General features: G+C 55.7%; 1 protein-coding gene across 4 annotated transcripts; it reads right to left on the minus strand.

Moving 5' to 3' along the window:
* Positions 1-7,445: 7,445 nt before the first annotated feature.
* UBE2G2 (ubiquitin conjugating enzyme E2 G2) lies at positions 7,446-18,891 on the minus strand. Of its 4 annotated transcripts, none has more exons than XM_069100294.1 (6): positions 18,767-18,809; positions 18,628-18,673; positions 13,157-13,275; positions 9,680-9,820; positions 8,849-8,870; positions 7,446-8,146 (listed from the first exon to the last, which is right to left on the minus strand). In XM_069100294.1, the coding sequence occupies exons 2-6, from the start codon at positions 18,666-18,668 to the stop codon at positions 7,996-7,998; spliced, it is 474 nt and encodes a 157-aa protein (XP_068956395.1). In that variant the 5' UTR covers positions 18,669-18,673; positions 18,767-18,809; the 3' UTR covers positions 7,446-7,995. The 4 variants fall into 4 exon arrangements, with proteins under 4 accessions (XP_068956395.1, XP_068956394.1, XP_068956393.1 ...); XM_069100293.1 differs by lacking the exon at positions 18,767-18,809 and adding an exon at positions 14,559-14,689 and having other exon boundaries at positions 18,628-18,671; XM_069100292.1 differs by lacking the exon at positions 7,446-8,146 and having other exon boundaries at positions 8,617-8,870; positions 18,767-18,801.
* Positions 18,892-19,530: the final 639 nt, after the last annotated feature.

The following is a 19,530-nucleotide window of genomic DNA, read 5'->3' on the forward strand; positions in this document are numbered from 1 at the left end:
GTAAGTATCTGAGGCCAGATTTGAATCCAGGAAGATGACTCTTTCTGATTCCAAGCTCAGTGTTCTATCCATGGCACCACATATTATTCTCATCCCCACATTACAAATAAGGAAACAGGGGTGAAGTGACTTGCCTAGTGAATAAAGGTCTGTGGCCACACTTGAATGCAGGTCTTCCTGACTCCAAAGCTAGCATTCTGTGCCCTGTGCACCACCCCTCTCCCCAGCAGCCTAACCCACAGTCTAGGAAGGCCAAGTGACCTTGCCCAAGGTCACCCAAGGAATGAGGGTCCCCTGACTAAAATTTTACTCTTTCCATGGGACTGCAGCCCCTCCCACTCACACCCACTGCTCTGGCCACATTTTCCCCTTTGGTCCAAGCAAAACAAGCCTAATCCCTTGTCCATGGGACAGATACTAGAGGACAATTCCTGTGCCCCACCCAGAATCTCCTCATTTCTAGACCGATCCTTGTCGATAAGGGACTAGAGGCCTCTGTATCCTATCCAGACTGTGGACAACCTCCTAACTGGTGGGTGGCAGCATCCAGAGCACTGGCTGCAACCCGTGTGGGGAGTACAGCAGGAGCTGTTACTCCTCTGTTACACATTCTCCAATCAATGCACTGAAACCACACACTGATGTGATTTAAGGACCACCTTCTCACACAGTGCCACAAGATACAAGAAGACCCAGAGGAAGACTGCCAGCTCCCTGGAATGTCCTCTGTGGGAGGAACTATGAGAGGCCATAGACCAAGAACAATACAGCCAGAGAAGGCTCAGATGGGCTACAATCTGTATCGGATTGAGGGACAGCAAGTAATTCTACAGAAGGTTTCCTTCCTCTTCCTGCTGGCTCAGCACCTCCAGACCAACCCGCCAGATCCCCTCTCCCAGACTCCCACTGCTGCCAGGAAGCTCAGCTCAGGCCACTCAGCTGACTCTCTAGGCACTTATTAGGCACCTAGTGCATGCCAGGTGCCGTGATGCAGACACAGAGCGGCCTGGACCCTCAGGGAGAAGCAGGATCAACATGTACATGGGAACAAAATATTGTTTTGCCTTTTTTAGTAGTATTTTCTTTTTTCCAGTTACATGCAGAGACAATTTTTAACTTTAGTTGTTTTTTTTTTTTTACAAAATTTTGAGTTCCAAATTTGTCTTCTTCCCTCCCCTCCCCAAGAAAATATTGTTTAAATCTACAAAATAAGCCCAGAATAATTGGGGTGCGGGCACAAGGATACCAACAGCAACTCTTCCCTCTGGCATTTCAAGCCTCTCCCAGTGGTGGCCTCCCCTGGAGCCTTCTCTTGTGGGGGAGTCCGGGCTAGTCCCAAAGTGGGAGGCTGGCTCCTTTTGCCCAGCAGCGTGCTCTGTTGGAAAGCTAGAACGTAAGCCTCTTGAGGGCAAGACCGGTCTTCCTGGCTTGAAGCAGTGCCAACAAAGCTAGCTCCCTGATCTGGGCCTCTATTTCCAGGTTCCTACTCACCCATTCTTTCCCCAGTCAAATTGATCTTGCTGTTGCCTCTGCATGACATGTCTCCCCCCTCTGTGTTTTTGCTCAGGCCATGCCTGATGCCTGGAGTGCTTTCCCTCTCTGTGCCTCCTGGAATCCAGAGCTCCCTCTAGGCTCCGCCTCCTCCTACACAACCTCTCCAGAATTACTCTGTATCTCCATTGTACCTACAGTGTCTAGTCGAATCAATGTCTCCCTTCTCCCAGCAGCATGGAAGCTCCTTGAGGGCACAGGATGCTTCCCTTTCTGTCCCCACAACCTAGCAAGGGCGCCCGTAGTGGGCAGGCAGTAAATGCTTGCGACATCGAACTTAAGCCAGGTGTGGACGGCGCCACATGCGGTGGGACCAGATTTCTCTCCCTTGCTCTATGATCGCTGAGTTTCTGTCATCTCCTCAGTCACAATTCGCCCCAGGTGTGTATCCGAGTGTCTCTTGAGCCTGGATTCTCCTGTCCTGATGCACAGTGGTCGTGAAGCAGATTCCTTCCTTCGAGCCCCAAAGACAGGTCACGCTGTGTGCAGGTGGGAGCAAGGGGGGGGGGGGGGGCGGGGGGAAGTGACCTCCACGGATGAGCGGATGGCTGCCTGCTCAAAGAGTCCCTGCCCCTTTCTTATCCAGACCCCGGCAGCTTCGTGCCCAGTAGCGCAGACCTGTAAAGTGCTTTGCGGGTGTGGAGGACACTTTCCTCACAAGAGCCCCGGGAAGCAGAAAGTCCAAGTTTCAGGGCCCCCGTTTAGCCCGGAGCGCACTCCACCTGCCCGATCGCTTCTGGGGCAGCAGCTGGGGCCGTTTCCGGTGGGGAGGAGTGGGGCTGCTGCGCGCGGGGCTCGCGGCGTCCCTGGGGTGCCTACTCCCACCGCCAAAGCGGCATCGCCCAGGGAGCACCTCCGTCAGGTCGGAGCTGGGCCAAGGAGGAGAAACCAGGAGAATCCCCGGCGCAGCAGCCCTTTCATGTTCTTCCAAGTCCCTTCGAGTATTATCCAGGATTTCAAAGAGCCTTCGCCAAAGACAACTCAGCCCAGCTCTCGTTTCCAGCTGAATGACTTCCAACCTCAGGTCCTCTGCCAGAAACGCCACAAAAAGAGAAAGAAAGGAGCCAACAGCCCAACCCAACTTGAAAGGGGCCTGTCAGCCCCCCTCCCAAACCCTGCAGCCAACAGAAGCCAGCAGGAGAGAGCGGGATTAGGGAGCCAGATCAGGAAGGGCTTTCTCACGCACTCGCCCTGCTGGGGGGACAGCACCTGCTGGTCTTCCGAGGCTGAGAAAGGACTGCCCACAGCTGGACTGTGGCCCAAAGTGCCCAGTAGCCCTCGGGTCCCCCAGGGCCTCCGGGATGGCTGCACAGCCAGACCTCTTGAATGGAAGTCTCGGCAAAATGGCACACACTTAGCAAGAGCACAAAGGTTTACCAAAGGCTTTCAGATATTCTTCCATTTAATCAAGTGGCTGAACTTTTATTTTCCAGATAGGAAAACAAAGGTAGAGAGAGAGAGAAAAATGACCTTCCCATGGTCACGCACACACTAATCACTGCACTGACCAAGAATCCTGTCTGCGCTACAACCACCAAGGAGAGAGTCAGCTTCTTCCTGAAGCCCTCCAAAGAGGGGGACCCAGCAGCCCCTTCTCCTGTGGGATAACCACCTCCACCCCAGCCCACGCCATCATCCCCCAGGACCTCAAGTGCTTGACTGCCCTAGACATTGTCTAGGGTCCCAAGACCCCTGGGTTTGCCAAGTGGACAAAAGAGGTTGAGGGATTGCCCTGGAAATAATTATATGAATTCTAGGCAAAGATTCATCCCCAAAAGGACACATCCCCCTGACCCAAAGTCAGACACCATCTTAAAAAGGGAAGATAGGGCCATGGAAAGCACAGCCTGGTCAGGGCCCCAGGAAGTTCAGCTGTAAGGGAGAATGAACCCACACCTGACAAAAGGCCCACCTAATGTGTGTTCTCTGGGTTCTGAGATGGTCTCAGAAGTGCAGAGGTGCTTCCTCAGCAGATGGAGCCCAAAAAAGCAAATGGGTTCTGATGCAGGACTGGAGTCCAGTGGGGCACAGCCACTGCGCCAGGAGCCTGAGGACTCCATGTCATGAGCCCAGAGGCAAAGAAGAGACAGAGACAAAGCATAGCGGCTGACTTGGATGCCATCTTGTCCAGTGATGGTGGGTCTGAATGAAAGGAATGGAGGGCTGAACAAAGAACAAGGGTCCAGTGGAAGGACGTCAGCACCTTCTCCACATTTGTTTTTACACTAGACTGACGTCCTGCTTCTTTCGAGGGGCTGCCTCCTGCTTGACCTCAGTCCTCCAGGATGTATAGATGTCTCCGTGTGCCACTGACTCCTGTCACCTCCTTTTCCCCACAGACCCTAGGCACTGCTCCACCTCATTGCCAGCAGGAATTAATAAGGAATTACTTTTGACTTGGTTACTTTTGCTGGTTTCTCTGCTTCTTTGTCACTACTGATGCTGGTGAAGCCAGAGCAATTATTTCCTCTCCTTTCAACACAACCCAACCCCCAACAAGCCTTTGTCACACAGCTCTTCTGGGCCAGGCACTGTGGCAAGCCCTAGAGATACAAAGAAAAAGAGGAATGATTCCTGGCCTTGAGCAGTTTACAATTTATGGGGAAAGGCGATCAGCACCTGTTGTTCCTGTCCCGTTGTCTCTGAACCTTCATGAACCCCCTTGGGGTTTTCTTGGCAGATCCTGGATCGGTTTGCCATTTCCTTCTCCAGCTTGTTTTACAGACAAGGAAAGCGAGGCAAACAGGGTAAAGTGACTCGCCCAGGGTCACAAAGCTAGTAAGTGTCTGAGGCTGGATTTGAATTGAGGAAGATGATATTTCCTGACTCTGGCCCCAAGCTCTGTGCACTGTGATGCCCCCTGGCTGCCCTAACCTGCACCAAATAATGGGGGAGGGAATGACAGCGCCCACTTTGGGGCACTATTGGTGCCTCCGCTGAACCTTGAAGGAAGGAGAGAAATCCAGGAGGCAGAAGGAAGGAGGGCGGCATGGGGAACTGCCCATGTGCAGGCAGGCACAGAGGCTAGGGACATGGAAGGAAGGGCTCTGAAGGGCAGCCAGAGGGGATGGGGTTTGATCCTAGAGGGCAGTGGCCTCGGGAGCTCATGAAGCTGGGGACAACACATGCAGAGCTGAGCCTTTGGAGGAAGACTGAAAAAGAGCCTTGGGTCAGAGAGACCAATGAGGTTGGCTCCTCTCCAACTGCCTTGTGAGTTCTTTCTGGTGGCTCTGACTGGCTGGGCCCAGGAGGGGACAGTGGGGCCTGAACTGAGACCATGAGTGGGGAAGGACTTGTCCTTTGCTCTCTGTCTTTTCCTTCCCTCTGGCTCCAAGAAATGGACCTGGGGGCATTTATTGTGTCCTGTGCATTTGTAGAGGTTGGGAGTCTGAGTCCACTGAAAAGCGCCAGCTGGGCCAAGTGAAGTGAGGCTGGCTTGGACTGACAGAAAGAAGAGGCCTGAGCATGTTTCAGGGAAGATGGGAAGATGGCGGCCACCACCCCAAAGCAGAAGGAAACAAGTTACCTCGCTGGGAGTTTGCTCCAAGGCCTGGGTTCAAATCCAGAGCTTGACCTGGAGCCAGAGACAGCTTCCTCAGAGACTGAGCTCCCACCTACATGAGAGTTGTGGAATTTCTTCTCTGGCTCCTCTGATACAGGAAAAGGGAGCTCCAAGCTGCAGAGTGAAATGGCAGGCAGAGGGAGGGCAGCAGGGGCTGGGGAGATGAGAAGGGCAAGGGGGAAGTCTGTGAGGACCATGGGCCTCAGAGGGGGGAGCCTGGGCACTGGCATCGAAGGCTGAGCAGCCCCGTCCGTGATGAGGTCCAGGGCTCCTGCACCTGCCACCACTGGCCCTGAATCCTGCTCTGGGGACCACTCTTCCCATATCATCTCCTGCTATGACAGCTCCCATCCCTCCAGGGAGCAGGTGGACAAGGACATTCCTTTACCTCCATCTGTATGGGACCCTCCAGCTTCTTAGACTTCTGAAGATGGGAGAAAATGTCAAAACTGGAGTCCCAGCAAACAGGGAACTGTCAGTCATCCCAACAGGGCCCCATGCCATGATCAATACAAAGTAGAACCCAGAGGAGCCCAGGGCCTGCAGCATCCTTCCCAGGCAAGTTCTGGTCAGAGAAGCTCATGGGTGGCCTTGGCCGCGGGGCAGGAGGGGTCAGGCGCTGCTCCCCATGAGGCCCTCTCTCTCCCACCACCCTGCTCTCTCCACTGGGCTCAGAGACCGTGGATCTATCTCTTAGCTTTACACCACGGAGGGTCTTCAGAGGCAGGTTGGCGGCCCTTGCCAGGATTGGGGGCAGGAGGACTCTCCGCCTCCGACCATCACTCTCCTCTGGGACTCAGGCCATCCAAACAAATTATTCCATTTCCTTTACAGTAAACAACTCAAAAGAGAGAAACGGTTAAAGAGAAGGAGGGTGCAAGGAGTGGTTAGGGCTGGCTGCCCTGCCGAGACGTTCCCCAAAGCGGAAGCGCAAGAGGAAAGAGGGCTGAAAGAGGCCTCCCCTTCTTAGCCAAGTGCCCCTGGCCACCAGACCCCATGAAGCCTCCTCCAAGATGAAAGCGCAAGCAGCCTTCGTGTGCCGCAGGCTCCTGCACGGGCGGCCTTTGCTGGCCCTTTGGGGGAACGCCAGCCCCATGGGGAGCCCCACCATTTGTGAAGGCAGCCTCAGGACTCACCCCTCACAGCCAGAGAGCCCCCAAACCTCAACAAAGCTGGTGCTCTGCCAAGAACCAGGGCCAGACACCAACCAGATCCACACGAGGAGCCGACAGAGAGTGAGGCAGGACTGACCAAGCCCTGTCCAGCACCAGCTTTCTTCCTCCCTGGCGCTGGTTCCCCCAGGCCTTCACTCTGGGCAAGGTGGCACATTCCCCAGAAGACTTGGGAACTCGTCTTCTTAAATACTTTGGTGACCGTATTTCGATAGAACTGGCTTCTTGGTTTGTTCTTTGGCTTTCTGTGTTTGTTTTAGGCATTTGCAAACACAGCTCCCTCCTTTGGAAGCCTGGACTGAGGGGCCCCCCAGCTCCTTCCTGGGCTCCCCAGAACTGGTCCCTGGAGTCTAGAGCTGGCCTGACCACAGGGAATGCCTAGAGGACTCTCAGCCAGCCCCAAACTGCCTGAGCTGTCTTGGTGGTTGGTCTGTAGGCCACTAACGCCCCCTCCCACTCCACCGGTCTGGGGAAGGTGATTTCTTTTTGATCCAACTGTCCCACTCCACATTTATTCTTGGGCAGTTTCACCCTCCTAAGCTGGGCAGATCTTCAGAATCCTGAGCACCACCAATCAGCCTTCCCTCCCGGCTTGGCGTTGTCTCTGAATCTGGCAAGAAAGCCACTTAGACAATTCCTGGGCCCACCCCCAAGAGACCCTGTGCCAAGGCAGAGGTCCAGCCACCCAACCCAGCTCTCCTGCCATCCTGACCACAAGAACTGCATCAGAGACGCCATCCACTGGTGACCTCCGAGTCACTAATGTGTTTAGGGCAATGGAGAAGGCCTGTTTTCAGCGGTACCCTCACAGGATGAAGGTGAGCATGCCCTCACAGCAGTTCCAAAGGAGACCCTTACCAGAGTACCACACATACAGACTTGGGGCACACAGCCAAGGAGCCTTTCTGATGTTCACCAGGAGAGTGAGGCTTTCTCACCCAGGACGACCAGGGGGGGCTGAGGCCCACCGCTCCCCCCCCTCCAAACATCCTAAACCCAGCTGAGCTCCATAATCTTAGCAGAGCTGACACCAACTTCCAAGGCCCCAGGGAGGTACTCCCAAGCTCCTCTCACCAATGGCCACCCCCCAACCATTGACTTGGTCTCCCTTTCACAATGGAGCTGGCAAAAACAGAAATGATACTCAGGCCTCTACAACAGGGGGTCAATATATAACTTTATTTTTTAAACAAAGCAATTAAATTCCACCATAAAACGAGGAGACTGCATGGGGTGGGGGTTAAAAATAAATACAAATGAATAAAAATACTTTGATTTTGAAAAAGTTTTTCAACTCCAAAGCCACTCCCTTTCTCCTCCTTCCTCCCAATGGGGTCTCTGAGCCCCCACACCTGGCTAGACCTGCACTAATACCCAGCATGGGGACACTGCCAACACCACTTACTGGGCACTGTGCTAGCCCACTTCAAACCTCAAACATTCCCTTCTGGAAGAGAGAAAACAGGGTCTCCAATGGGCCAATGCAGACCCTTCAATGGCATCTAATCCCATAAAAGTGAGGGAAGGGTTTCAGGGAAGCTCCTTCAGATATGAAACTGAAGGGAAAAATGAAAATAAGGTGAATGCAAATCTAGGCATGAGCAGCTCATACAACACCATCCATTTCTTGTGTTTAAAAAATAGAAATTTCTATTTAAATTTCGCCAGCTAAAAGCAGACCCAAGTAGCTGATTCTGCAGGCAATAGATGTTATTGCTTAGAAACTCCTCTCTCGGCTCTGGGCTGGACTCGCAGGCATCCAGACTGCCCAGACTGTTGCCTGCAGGGAGCCCCCGGCTGCCCTATCAGGGAGGGCTGCTCCCAGGAACACATGGACACACGGAACACAGCCTTCCGGTCTGCACCACCCCCCCCTCCCCGTAGGCATCTCGACAGAATTCCTGCCCAGTGCACTGACCACAGCAGAGATGGAAATCTGTGAGAAACACTGCCCAAACACTTCTGGGTTTTTAAGATAAAGTGATGAAGATTTCTTCTACTTAATGCACTCCCATCCCCCCAGCCCCCACTGACCCACATGCCATAAAAGGCCATTTGCCAAAAATATTCTGGGTTTGACAGCAATGCACACCCGAAAAGATCATTCCACCAGATGATAAGAAAAACATGTATTTGTCAAATTGTAAGGACAGAATTTGATCCCAGGATGTTTCCCACGTGGCACATATGTAAACACCCACTGCTGGATCTGGAATCTGCGTGGGTCCCCAACCTTTCCTTCTGGATTCTGGGAGCCTGAGGGCCTGTTCGCTGAAAGCCTGGCTTTCACAACCCCCTCACCATCAAGGTAGCCCGGATGCTGACCCCAACCATGCAGAAGACGCCATCCATCCAAAGGAAGGAGCACGGGGGATGGAGCAGGTGAAGCAGAGGGAAAGTTCCGGGGTCACCAACCGAGCGATGGGGGGAAGAGGGGCGCCGGCTGTGACAATGGGGAGAGGGGGGCAGGTCCTAGAGCCCCAGGGACTTCTGAACAATCTGCTTGGCAATTCGATAAAACTGTTCCCGATCATCCCGCCACATCTTGGAGGCATCCACGTTAGCACCACTCTCATCATTTGGCTCTGAAAGAGAAGAAAAAAACGCAGGGAACCACTGGGGGTCTCCAAGTAAGGGAGAACGGGGGAGGGAAGTGCACCCCATCTAAACCAGGACAAAAACACCAGAAAAAGAGAAAAGGAGCTTTTAGCACTACTTAACGGGCTATCGGGGAAATTAGTGCCTTTTTAAGAAAGCAAACTTGCTGCGGGCACCCCCACACTAGGGTGGGACACTTGGACCCGAGGATGGTCCTGGTCTCTCCCGGGCTCCATGCAGCCTGAGGCAGAGAAGGCATTCCCTGTGCCCTGAACCCTCCTCTTCAGTCTCAGCCACAAGAAGCCTTGCCAGCAGCCCCAAGTTAGAATCACACCGATTGCCAATGGGCCCTGCCCGTCTCTAGCTCATCGGTAGATGTGAGCACCTGCTGTCTCCCCCGTCAGACTGGGGCTCCTGGAGCTCCTGGGCTCGGCCTGTATCTGCGTTTTTAAGCACTGTCTCCCCAGAGCTTAGGACAGAGCCTGGCACACAGCAGGAACTTCCCCCTGGTGTGAAACTGTCAGCGCAGAGCCTTTGCCTGCCCCCCGCCCTCCCAGGAGCTGGGGAGGTCTTGGCCAGGGCTAATTCAGGGTCAGCTCCCAGGAGCCCCCAGAGGTCCAAAGACCCCTGGAGGGAGAACGGCTAGGAGAATGGCCCGCCAACCTGGGAGGCGGGAAACCCATGCCCTCCCTTTGGGTTCCTATCAGGTGCCAGGATTTCTCGACCTCCTCGGGCCTTTGGTGAGTTGGCCCCACTCCCCCCTCCCCAGGACGCCCACAGCTCTGGCCCTGCTCACCTGCCAACATGCTCACCACGGAGAGAAGGATCTTCTCCACGCTCTGCACCGGACTCCAGCGCTCGGCGCTGCTTTCGTAGCCCATGGGGTCGTCGCCAGGGGCATGCAGGATGGAAATGCAAACCCTTCCGTCAGGGTAGACTGTAAAGGACCCAAACACAGGCAAGGTGAGGCGGTAGGATCAGAGCCAGCGCCCAGAGCGCCCTGGAGCCAGAAACCGGCTGCTGTTTGCACAGCTGTGGCCGACTCCTGGCGTGTCCCCAGAGTCACACCCACAGGCCCAGGGAGCGACTCCCCCCACCCCATCTCCCTGCGACATGACTCATTAAGGGAACCCATGCCAGGAACCCTGACATCCCGTGAGCACCAGGGGCCAAGTTCCTCTGGACCTTCCCTGACAATTCCAGAGGCCAAAGCTGCCTCCTCGGGGCTGGCCAAGGCCACCAGGCCCAAGACCTCAGAGAAGGGCGGGCATGCGATGGACAGACTGATGGCTACAAGTCTCTCTTCGGTCTTTAAGGAGACAGCTCAAAGACCCGGCCTCCTCTGCGGAACCCAGGCAGATGTCCCCCTCAAACTCTCCAGCAGCCCCCAGAAGGCGAGGACCCCGGCCCAGGGCTCCACCCTCCAGGGAGGCGTGGTAAACCTGCCAGTCAACACACCCACTCATCCTGCCCAGCCGCTCCCATCCCGAGGTGGGGGGAGGCCTGATTCAAATCCCCTTGTTGGCGATCCTGCCCAAGTTCCCCTCCCACCATGCTGGGCCCCAACTTCTTCTGTACAATGAGGCTAATACCAAGAGGACCGTCAGAGGGGGCCTGAAGCGCTGCGCAGACCCCAGTTACTGGTCTCCTTGTAACCATAACCAGACATCAGGCTCGGCCCCAAAACGTGCCTGTTCACCTAAGTCAGCTATGAGCCTTCACTGTACTAGAAACAAGAACGGAAGCGTTTTTAAAGTCTTCGGTGCATTCCTTAAAAACAGTGAAAAGAGCCCCCGTATGTGTTAACAGAAATCCCATTTCCGTGTGAAAGGAAGCCAGCAGAGGCCACCCGCACTGGTCTAGCACAGGCTTCGGCTGTTCCACACCCCTCTCCGGAGAGGGAAGGGCAAGGGCTGTTTTAACAGGCAAATGACATCTTCACCCTGGCGTGAACATGGTCCGCAGGCTGGCAGGAATGGGGAGGGAGCTGTCAGGAGAGGCAGCCTGTGCTTACTCAGGTGGCGGTCACTTGGGCAGCCCTTAACCCTTCTGACCACAGAGAAGGCGGTGAACACTGGACAGCTGCTGGCCTGCTCTCTCTGCTCCCACCTAAGCAGCTCCTCACGACGGGGGATGGGGGGAGGCGGCTGCCCCATCCTCAGGCTGGTGACTGAAGGGGGAGCACCCCCCAGATTTCTGAGAAGCAGATTTAAAAGATTTTGAAGAAAAGCCCTTCAGGACCCTGTGCCCTCAAATTCTCCCAAAGGCAGTGCGGGAGAGCCTGGGGAAACTGCCGCTGAGAAACGGGTCTAAGGGGTCGGGGGCCTGAAGTGGATACAGGAAAGTCACCAGCAGCTCATCCTTGGGAAGGGCTCCACAGAGGAAGATGATGGAAGGAGGGATGAGGAAGGGGCAGCTCAGCTCACAGACTGAGGGGAGCTGAGGACAGCGAGGGGGGGGCTCGTCTGGGCCAGGAAGAAGGGGAGCAGGCATGGTGGTCTGGTTCCCCCAAGGGGACGATGTGACCGACTTCAAGCCCCTGGCTCCCCAATAAAGCTGCTTATTAGGGGAGACAGATTCAGCGAGGGGCCCCTGACGTCCATTGTCTCGGAGGGTCTCCAGATGAAGACCCCTCCTTAGAGCCCCCCTCACGGCGTGGCTGGCACCAGCAGAGAGAGCAAAGACAGAGACCCTGAAGAGGAGGCTGGATTAAAGCCCCCAAGCCAGATGAGTCTGAAAGAGGCTGAGGGAGTGGAGGGTGAGAGCACGTGTTTAAAAGACTGCTCGACTGTGACAGGCAGCAGCCACTGTGATTAATCCCATTTTACAGAAGAGGCAACGGGCAAGCAGAGATTAAGTGACTTGCCTAGAGTCACATAGCTAATAAGTGCCCAAGGCTGGACTGGAATTCAGGTCTTCCTGACTCCAGATCCAGTAGTCCATATGAAAACCAGATCTCAGGGTCTGAGTGGACCACAAGCTCAACAATATACTGTGGCAGTCAAGAAATCTAAGGGGATCTGGAGCAGCTGGACTAGAACCACGATGGGCAGGATCGGGGAGCCAGACTCTCTGCCCAGCTCAGGTCTCTACATACACAAGGGAGCATCTGCTGAAGGGAACAGGGCATGTAGCCTGAAGACAGGAGCTGAGAGTGCGTGCGGGCACACACACACATGCGTGACAGCAGGGCTGTCACAGATATTCTCTGTGTCCTCATCAGAACCAGGGGAACCAAGAGGCTTGAGGCTGGGACGAGGTCCAGAGAGGAGTTGGCCCCCAGCCACCAGGGCAGGGGGTGGGCAGTGGCCTCTAAGCACCCCTCTGCAGGGATCTGGGGTTCCTAATTCCCAATGCTGTGGGGGTGGGGGGGGAGTGTCGGGATTTCAAGGCTGGTAAGGAGCTGGCCCCATCAATGTGAGGGATGGGCCCTGAGAGCTGAGCTCCCCCAAGGTTGTTGCCTCTGAGAACGTGGCAGCCACTCTGCCTCCCCCAAACTCCTGGACCTAAACAGTCCAGAAACAGGAGAGGAAGCCTGTGCCCCGCCTCCAGGCCCCTCAGGGCCCAGGAGGAGCAGGGACACCCTGGGTGTGGCTCACACCTGGGCACTGCCCACTGCACCCCAGGGGACAAGGGGAAGCGATCCTCCTCTGCTCAGTTAGCCTTTGGCCTTTCAATGGTCTGAGCAAAGGCGTGCCTTGCCAAGACATCCCTGTGACATCAGAGGGGTCACAGGGCTTTAGGCAGACACCATCCCCTTGGAGAACATACTCCACCATCCACTGGGGCTTCATGATCCCAGGAGTAATAATGAGGAGGACGATTCCTATAAAAGACTTCATTCTACAAAACGTACGGACGCCGATGCACTGTTGGTGGAGTGGTGAACTGACCCAACCATCCTGGAGCGGTGCCACACCATTGGCCTGCAACAGCACCGCTAGGTCTGTGTCCCAAAGGGAGTGAAGGAAGAGGAAGAGGACAAGGACCACTAAGTACAAAGACATTTCTAGGAGCTCTCGTCAGCTGGGGCATGGCTGAACAAGCCGTGCAGCGCGACTGTCACGGAACGCTATTGTTCCATAAGAAATGACGAGCAGGCGGCTTCAGAAAAACCTGCAGAGCTCGCTGCACTGCAGCCAAGCGAGGGGCACGCGGACCTTGACGGACTCAGCCCCTCTCGGCAACTCCCAAGGACTCCGAGGCTCTGGCCCCTCTCAAGCTCCCTGATACAGTGAGGTGCCCAGGGCCCCCAGCCCTCCCATCCACTTACTGTTGGGGTGGAACATTTCACAGGTGAACCTCATCTTCGGGGGGCTGAGCGGGTAGTCCAGAGGAAAGCTGAGGATCGCAGGAAAAACACCAAACTCGAAGCAGGTGTCTTCTGGGCCCCTGCAGAGAAGGGATCTGGCTGAGCACGCTGGACTCAGGGCAGGCGAGGGCAGGGGGTGGGGCTGATGTGGGGAAAGGTGGCCCCCACCAACCCAAGCTCCCCCATCTCTGCCCCAGCCTCACTGCCATCCCCGGGCAGTGCACCAGCAGCCCTCCAGCCTGCCTCTTCCCTACCCCTGCGACCGCCCCCTCATCTTGAGAGCCTCTGGACCAGACTCAGAGCCACCAAGCTCGCCCTGTCCCATCCTCACCCCACTCAGCTGCCAACCCCATCCCCAAGCACAAGCACGTCCAGGGGCTCCACACCTCTCAGGCTGGCACGGCTCCAGCCTGCCCTCAGACCTCTTAGTCAATCAACAAGTGCTTCTGTTGAGCACCGCCTCCTTCAGGAAGCCCTCCCTGATCCCCTTAGCTGGCAGCATTCACTGGGTCTGCTTAAGCGGTCTGGATGAGCACTGTCCCCTCAAGCCCTGCAGCATGCCAGTCACTTAAGGGCAGGGACTTCCCACCATGCCTTTCTATCCTTGCACACAGAAGACGCCTAACTAATACCTACTAAGGCAGAACACAGCCCCTGCAGGTCCCTGGGAGGCCCCACCATGGCCCTAAAGCCAACGGAAGCTGTCTGGGACACCAGCCCTTCTCAGTGTGCAAGCACCTTTGGCCTTTGACAGCCCAGGCTCTCCCCCAAACCCAGCCGGTTTAAGGAATAGCCTCCCCCAGCAATAACCCAAAAAGTCCCCACCACAAAGCAGGGTCCACTCACTGGCCAACAGCTAACAACAATGAAACGGACACGTGACGGCATCTGACTGGACCGAAAGGAACAACATGAGCCATGGGAACCACAGGGGAGCAATGGCCAGAGACTTCAGGACATGGACTGACCCAGGGACCAGGCCCCCTTCCCCACCCTGGTTACAAAGGAGGGCTCGATGTGGCCAGGGAGTAGGTGAGAAGAGCAAAGGGACTGAGACAAAGCAGTGCAGGGATGACTGAGGAGCCACCGACGCTTGGGCCACTGTCTGTCCAGAAAACCGAAGCTGGCGGCAACACTGCTGGGGGAACCCATGGCGCCTCACGCATCCCCCCAGGAAGCGATGTGATGCACCGCCAGCCCTGCCTCCACGAGGCCTCCAGGGGCCAGCTTGGGTCACTAACCCACTCCTCTCAAGACCCCTAGGTGAAATCTGGGCAGCGTCTCGGGTCAGGGGGCCCAGCGCACAGGACCTGGAGTCAGGAAGACACCAAGTCAAGTGTGAACTCAGACACTGACCACCCACCTCAGGGCCTGTGGGGAGGATCCAACGAGCTCATCCTTGGAAAGGGCTCAGCACAGTGCCAGGCACAGGGGGACTCTGGCCCTTCCCATTTCCTTCTTCAGTGATCTCCTAGGTGCTCCTGAGGGACTGGCCTAGAAGTGACAGACGCCAGACGGTGACCTCACAACATGCTGGACACCAGCCGGCAGGCACAGCACCTCCAGCCTGACCTGGGGCAGCCCACAGCCCACACAGGAAACGCCCATCATGGCCCTGAGCCATGAAGCCTTGCAGAAGCTGGGAGCTCCCCAGCCGCCATGTCCCATGGTGCCTGGGAGGCATTTTTGGAGGGGCTCCCGGAGAGCACCAGGCCTCTCTCCAGGAGCCCCACGGGAGCCGCCCGATGCTTTTATAAGAGGCCTTTGTGTTTCCAAACAGAAGTTTCTTTTTCCCTAACACCAAGTGGTTCCACCACAGCTCCAGAAAATGTTGACATGTCACTGCTTTGGGGGCCCGCTGTCTCTTCTTCAGCTGCCAAAATGCTCTGGTGCCAGGAGGCGCCCAGGTGAGCCCCACGTACACAGCAGTGTGCCCACAGGCACCGAGGGCAGACATCTGTTTCTTTTTCACTCTCTCCCTGAAAGAAAACTCACTCCAGAGCCTTCCCCGGCGCATCCCCCCAGTGGGGGACAGGGAAAGCTGGCCACCCTGGAATGGCTTGCCAAGCTCCCTGACATCCCAGACCCCTGAGCCTGGGCTGCCATGCTCCAACGCCCCAGACGCCAGCCACAGGGCCTCAGAAACAGGAGACACTCAGGTTGTGCCGGGGCCTGGTTCACAGCACGCACTGACTGATTCATCCATCGGCTGGGTGACCTTCCAGATGCTTCCTCAGTCCAGATTCCCCACCTGACGAAGCTCACTCCTGCACCAAGTCACGCTGGCCCAAAAACCTCTCTGAGTACTCTGCCAGGCTAGGGTCCCTCATGGAGAACAAGGCTGTGTTCCCCCATTTCACAATGAGCTCAGGCCCCCAGAGGGGAAGCACCTTGTCCAAGTTCACAGTGGAAGTAGGGGACAAGGCCAGGCCCCAACAGAAGGAGCCTGTCCCCCAAGAAAACAGCACAAGATACATTCGAAGTCACATGTGGGGGGGCCACTAAGTGGGAGGCTCGGCAAGACATGGTCAGTCTGAGCTCAGATTGATGCGAAGGATTCTGGGGATGGGGAGGAAGGCTTCTCCAGGTACGGGCCCAGTCTAAACAAAGACACGGTGGCGGGACATGAGATGTGTGCAAGCTGGCCAAATTGTCTGGAATGAAGAGAAATGGGAACAAAGTCCCGAGAAAGGGCAGGAGCCAGATGAGGCAGGGGTAGTCATCCCTTCTCCCCACTCTGGAGCTTCACCCACAAATGGGCCTGGCCTAGTCTTGCTCCAGGGCTCAGCATCTTCCAACATCCCCTGGGAAACGCCTGGCAAAGCCAGTCTTTGAAGCTGGTGGACCCTGGCCGGCGAGGCCGCCACCATCCCCGTCCAAGTTCTCAGGGCCTCTCCTCCCACCTGGAGCCGCCTCTGAACTGTCCTTCCTGCTTCCCCCAGCATATCCCGCCACCTCCCAAGGTCCTTCTGGAGCGGGTCCAGTTGTGTGGGTTGAAGCTGGGGTGTCACCACCAGCACACTCTTCCCCAGTAATTTCACCTCCTGTGAGCTTTTCTCAGACCTTTAACTGAACTCTAAGGCCCCAAACAGGAGTTCAGTCATTCAGTTAAAAGGGGGAAAACCCCCACTAGCGACGATCTGGCCCTGGAGTCGAAGCATAGTCTGGCTGCTCCGCCGGCCGCGACAGAATCCTGATGCTTGCTGGGCATCAGAAAATCCCTGAAGCCCTCAGAGAGGAAGGGAGGCAGCAGAGGACAGACAAAGGGGCGACAAGAAGCTCCCACGTGTCTGGCTCCCAAACAAAACCCAGGCAAGGACGGTTAATGCCCTAATAGTTGTTTTAAATGAGTTTGTAAATGGCTCCTTATTTGTGAAAGGCCCTGGAACTGGACCAAAACCCACAAACTCCGAAGTCCTGAAAAAGGGGAATTCCACCCTGACAGTCATCCTCAAACAGAGAGTGCTCTGCCCAAAAGACAGCGAATCGCTGGTTTGACGTGGCGCTGTTTACCTAAAATCAGCCCTCCCAACCCCTCCAGAGCTCCGACGGTCGGTCAGAAGGTTGAACCCTTCCTTCACTGGGGCCCAAGCTCCCAAGCGGCTGCAGCCTGGGAGGCTGACCCCAGGAGCGCGGAGGTGCCAGAGCAGGGGGGTGGGCCTGGTGCAGCCCAACATCTGTCCTGCCATCAGTCAGCCTGCCGCCATGATGGACCAGAAGGGAGTGCTGGCATCACAATTTCCAGGCATTACCTTTAGGGAAACCAAGCTGTCCACATTTATGTGTTTGTGCATAAAGCGTATGACCAGGGCTTGAGAGAAAAGGTGGCACCGTGCCCCGAGAACTCGTAACACCAGTCATTCTTGGCAGCTCAAGACTACGGCACGCATTGACTCACACGCATTCATCAAGTGTTGGCGATATGCTGGTCCTGTACCAATGCTGGCTTTTAAAGACCAAGGCCAAAGTGCCCCTGGCCCTGACGAGGGTTCAAAGAAAGAAGGTCTGAGGGCTTGGGGAAGGGGAGGGACAGTGAGGATAACCAGGATGATGCCAAAAAACCAGATAACAGGAATAAAAACTTATTTTTTAAAATCACTATGTAACTCTAAGCTATGCTGCTACTGCAAACAAGAGGGTACCAGCGATCTGAGTAGGTGTCCCACAGCGGGGAGAGCGGTCCAAAGGCATGGAGGTGGCAGTCCCAGAACAGTCTCCCACGACAGAGCCATCCGTGAAAACAGTAACATGTGTGCCACCCTGACCTCCAGGGACAGGTCCGCACGGTCCACAGGCCGCCAGACAAGCACTGTGACCGGCTGCCGTCTCCTCTGACGTCCTCAGCGGCCCAAACCAAGGAGGAAACAAGGCTTCGCGTGGTGCCAGGAAGTCAGCCAAGCTTTCCCAAACCAAGGGCTCCCAGCCTACCACATGCCACCGACACGAAAAACATGGTGATGACTATTCCATAAAAACCATTTTAAATTACTTAACATTTCTACGTTATCAGTAACCTTATGGTGGGTGAGCACAAAAGAATCTCGCACCACTCAAGTCCCTTTTTTGAGGCTGTTTAGAGGCTCCCATCAGACAGCAGATTCTGAGTGGGAACGGACCTCACTGGCTGTCAAGCCCAACTCTCTGACTTTAGGAAACTAAGGTACCAACAGTTTCTGGTCACAATGAGGAGGCCCCCAGCCTCTGCCCTTGGGGAGTTGGCCTCCTAGAACTAGCCAGAGTAGAAGAGCGGCCATCAGGGAGAGGGCCCAGCCTTCCAGACGCCAGGCTAGCCCAGAGGAGGTTCCCTTGGGGCCCAGAAGGGGCTCCCTGGGGGCTTCCGGGGAGAAGCGACAAGGGGGGACAGATTTGGATCTGGCGAAATTGTAAGTGACTGAGAGGACTCAGAATGCAGGGAAAGGGGAGGCACCAGGTGTAGACAATCTCCTGAGGGGTTTCACTAAGAAAGGAAAGAGAAAGGGAGCTGCCAGCTAATGAGGACATGGAGAAGCCAGTGAGGAGGGAGAGGCTGAAGGCTGAGACACAGGTCTGGAAAAAGGGGAGGGGACAAAGGGTGGGGAGGAGTGGGAGATGTCTAAGTGACAGGTGGATGAGGAGGGAGGATGGGGAAGAGGGACGGAGAGGACCTCCTGGTGAATGACTCAATTTTTAAACTTCAGCATGAGGTGGGGAGGGGGGGATGCCATGGCGCCAAGAGCAGAGGCCAGATGGTGTGGAACACCAATGGTGAGTGGGATAGGGGTCGCTGGAAAAGGATAGGGGGAAGGAACAGAGGTGGAGGCCCGGGATCCTTGGCGTCACCAGCAGCCATCCTGAAAGCTCCCAGGTGATAAAGGCTCTCTGTGGGCGCACCAGGAACGTGGAGGGGCTCCGCCCCAGAGGCACTAAGCGTCTAGCAGGCGTGTGTGACTCACATGATCAAGGCTTCCCACTCAAAGAAGTTCTCTTCGTTCATTGGGCCTACAAGAAAAGGAGGGAGGAACATGTGAGTCCTTGGCAGGTCAATCCCAAAGGCCAGGGGCAGGGTGGGGCAGGGCAGGGGAGGGGCCTTACCTGCCACGATTCCCTCTGGTGGATTCAGCGTCAGTTCTACAAAATGAAGAATTAAAATGCAGTCACTAACAAGGACAGATGCTGAGACTTACAGCCCCAACGTGACTTCTGGGAAGGGTCTGAGCATTCACCTCCTTCCTAGATTTGGGGTCGGAAGGGACACCCTCATTTTACAGAGGGAGAAACTGAGGCACAGCGCCCATGGTCACACAGGCAGACGCATCTATTTGATGGGCACAATACCCCAAGATGACTTGACCGATCCTAAGGGTCCCTGCAAAATGAAGAGCCCCTACAGTGACTCAGGGCGAGCCCCACCTGAGGGGTTCTTATCACAAAACTCCCACACACATGCTTCACATACATGTGCTCACAACAATCAGGTAACTAGGCACTGTCCTTATCCCCAGTTTAAAGATAAGGAGACTGAGGCTGGCTGTCCAGTGTCCTAGAGGCAGGACTTGAATTCAGGTCTTCTTTCTTAATCCCAAGTCCAGGGACTTGGAAATCACAGGCCAACACTCTCCTTTTACAGAGACACCAAGCAAGTGTCTCCAAGGCAGTGGGGATCGCGGAGGTCATCGCACTTGGCCCAGGCCTCGAGCAAGACATTCATCGCGGTGGGGGGGAGCAGTTCTGGACCCTGGTGGGAACCTCGGGAAGAGAACACTCTCATAACCAAAGTTCCTTCCTTCCCTTCCTAAATCCCCACCCAGGGTCCCCAGAGGGGACCTGGGGGACAAATCAATCAATCGGTAAGTATT

Source organism: Petaurus breviceps, unplaced genomic scaffold (genome assembly GCF_028583685.1).
Source record: "Petaurus breviceps papuanus isolate PSGF00001 unplaced genomic scaffold, PetGlider_PUasm1.0 387, whole genome shotgun sequence".
NCBI classification, from domain to species: domain Eukaryota; kingdom Metazoa; phylum Chordata; class Mammalia; order Diprotodontia; family Petauridae; genus Petaurus; species Petaurus breviceps.

What these genes read in the sequence shown, in the direction of transcription:
- UBE2G2 (XM_069100291.1), bottom strand. Translation starts at nt 18,668, where the DNA reads ATGAACGAAGAGAACTTCTTTGAGTGGGAAGCCTTGATCAT. An exon ending in GAGTGGGAAGCCTTGATCAT is followed by an intron (nt 13,276 to 18,627) that starts GTGAGTCACACA and finishes CCTTCTCTGCAG; the next exon opens with GGGCCCAGAAGACACCTGCT. An exon ending in TGAAATGTTCCACCCCAACA is followed by an intron (nt 12,830 to 13,156) that starts GTAAGTGGATGG and finishes TTTGGGACACAG; the next exon opens with ACCTAGCGGTGCTGTTGCAG.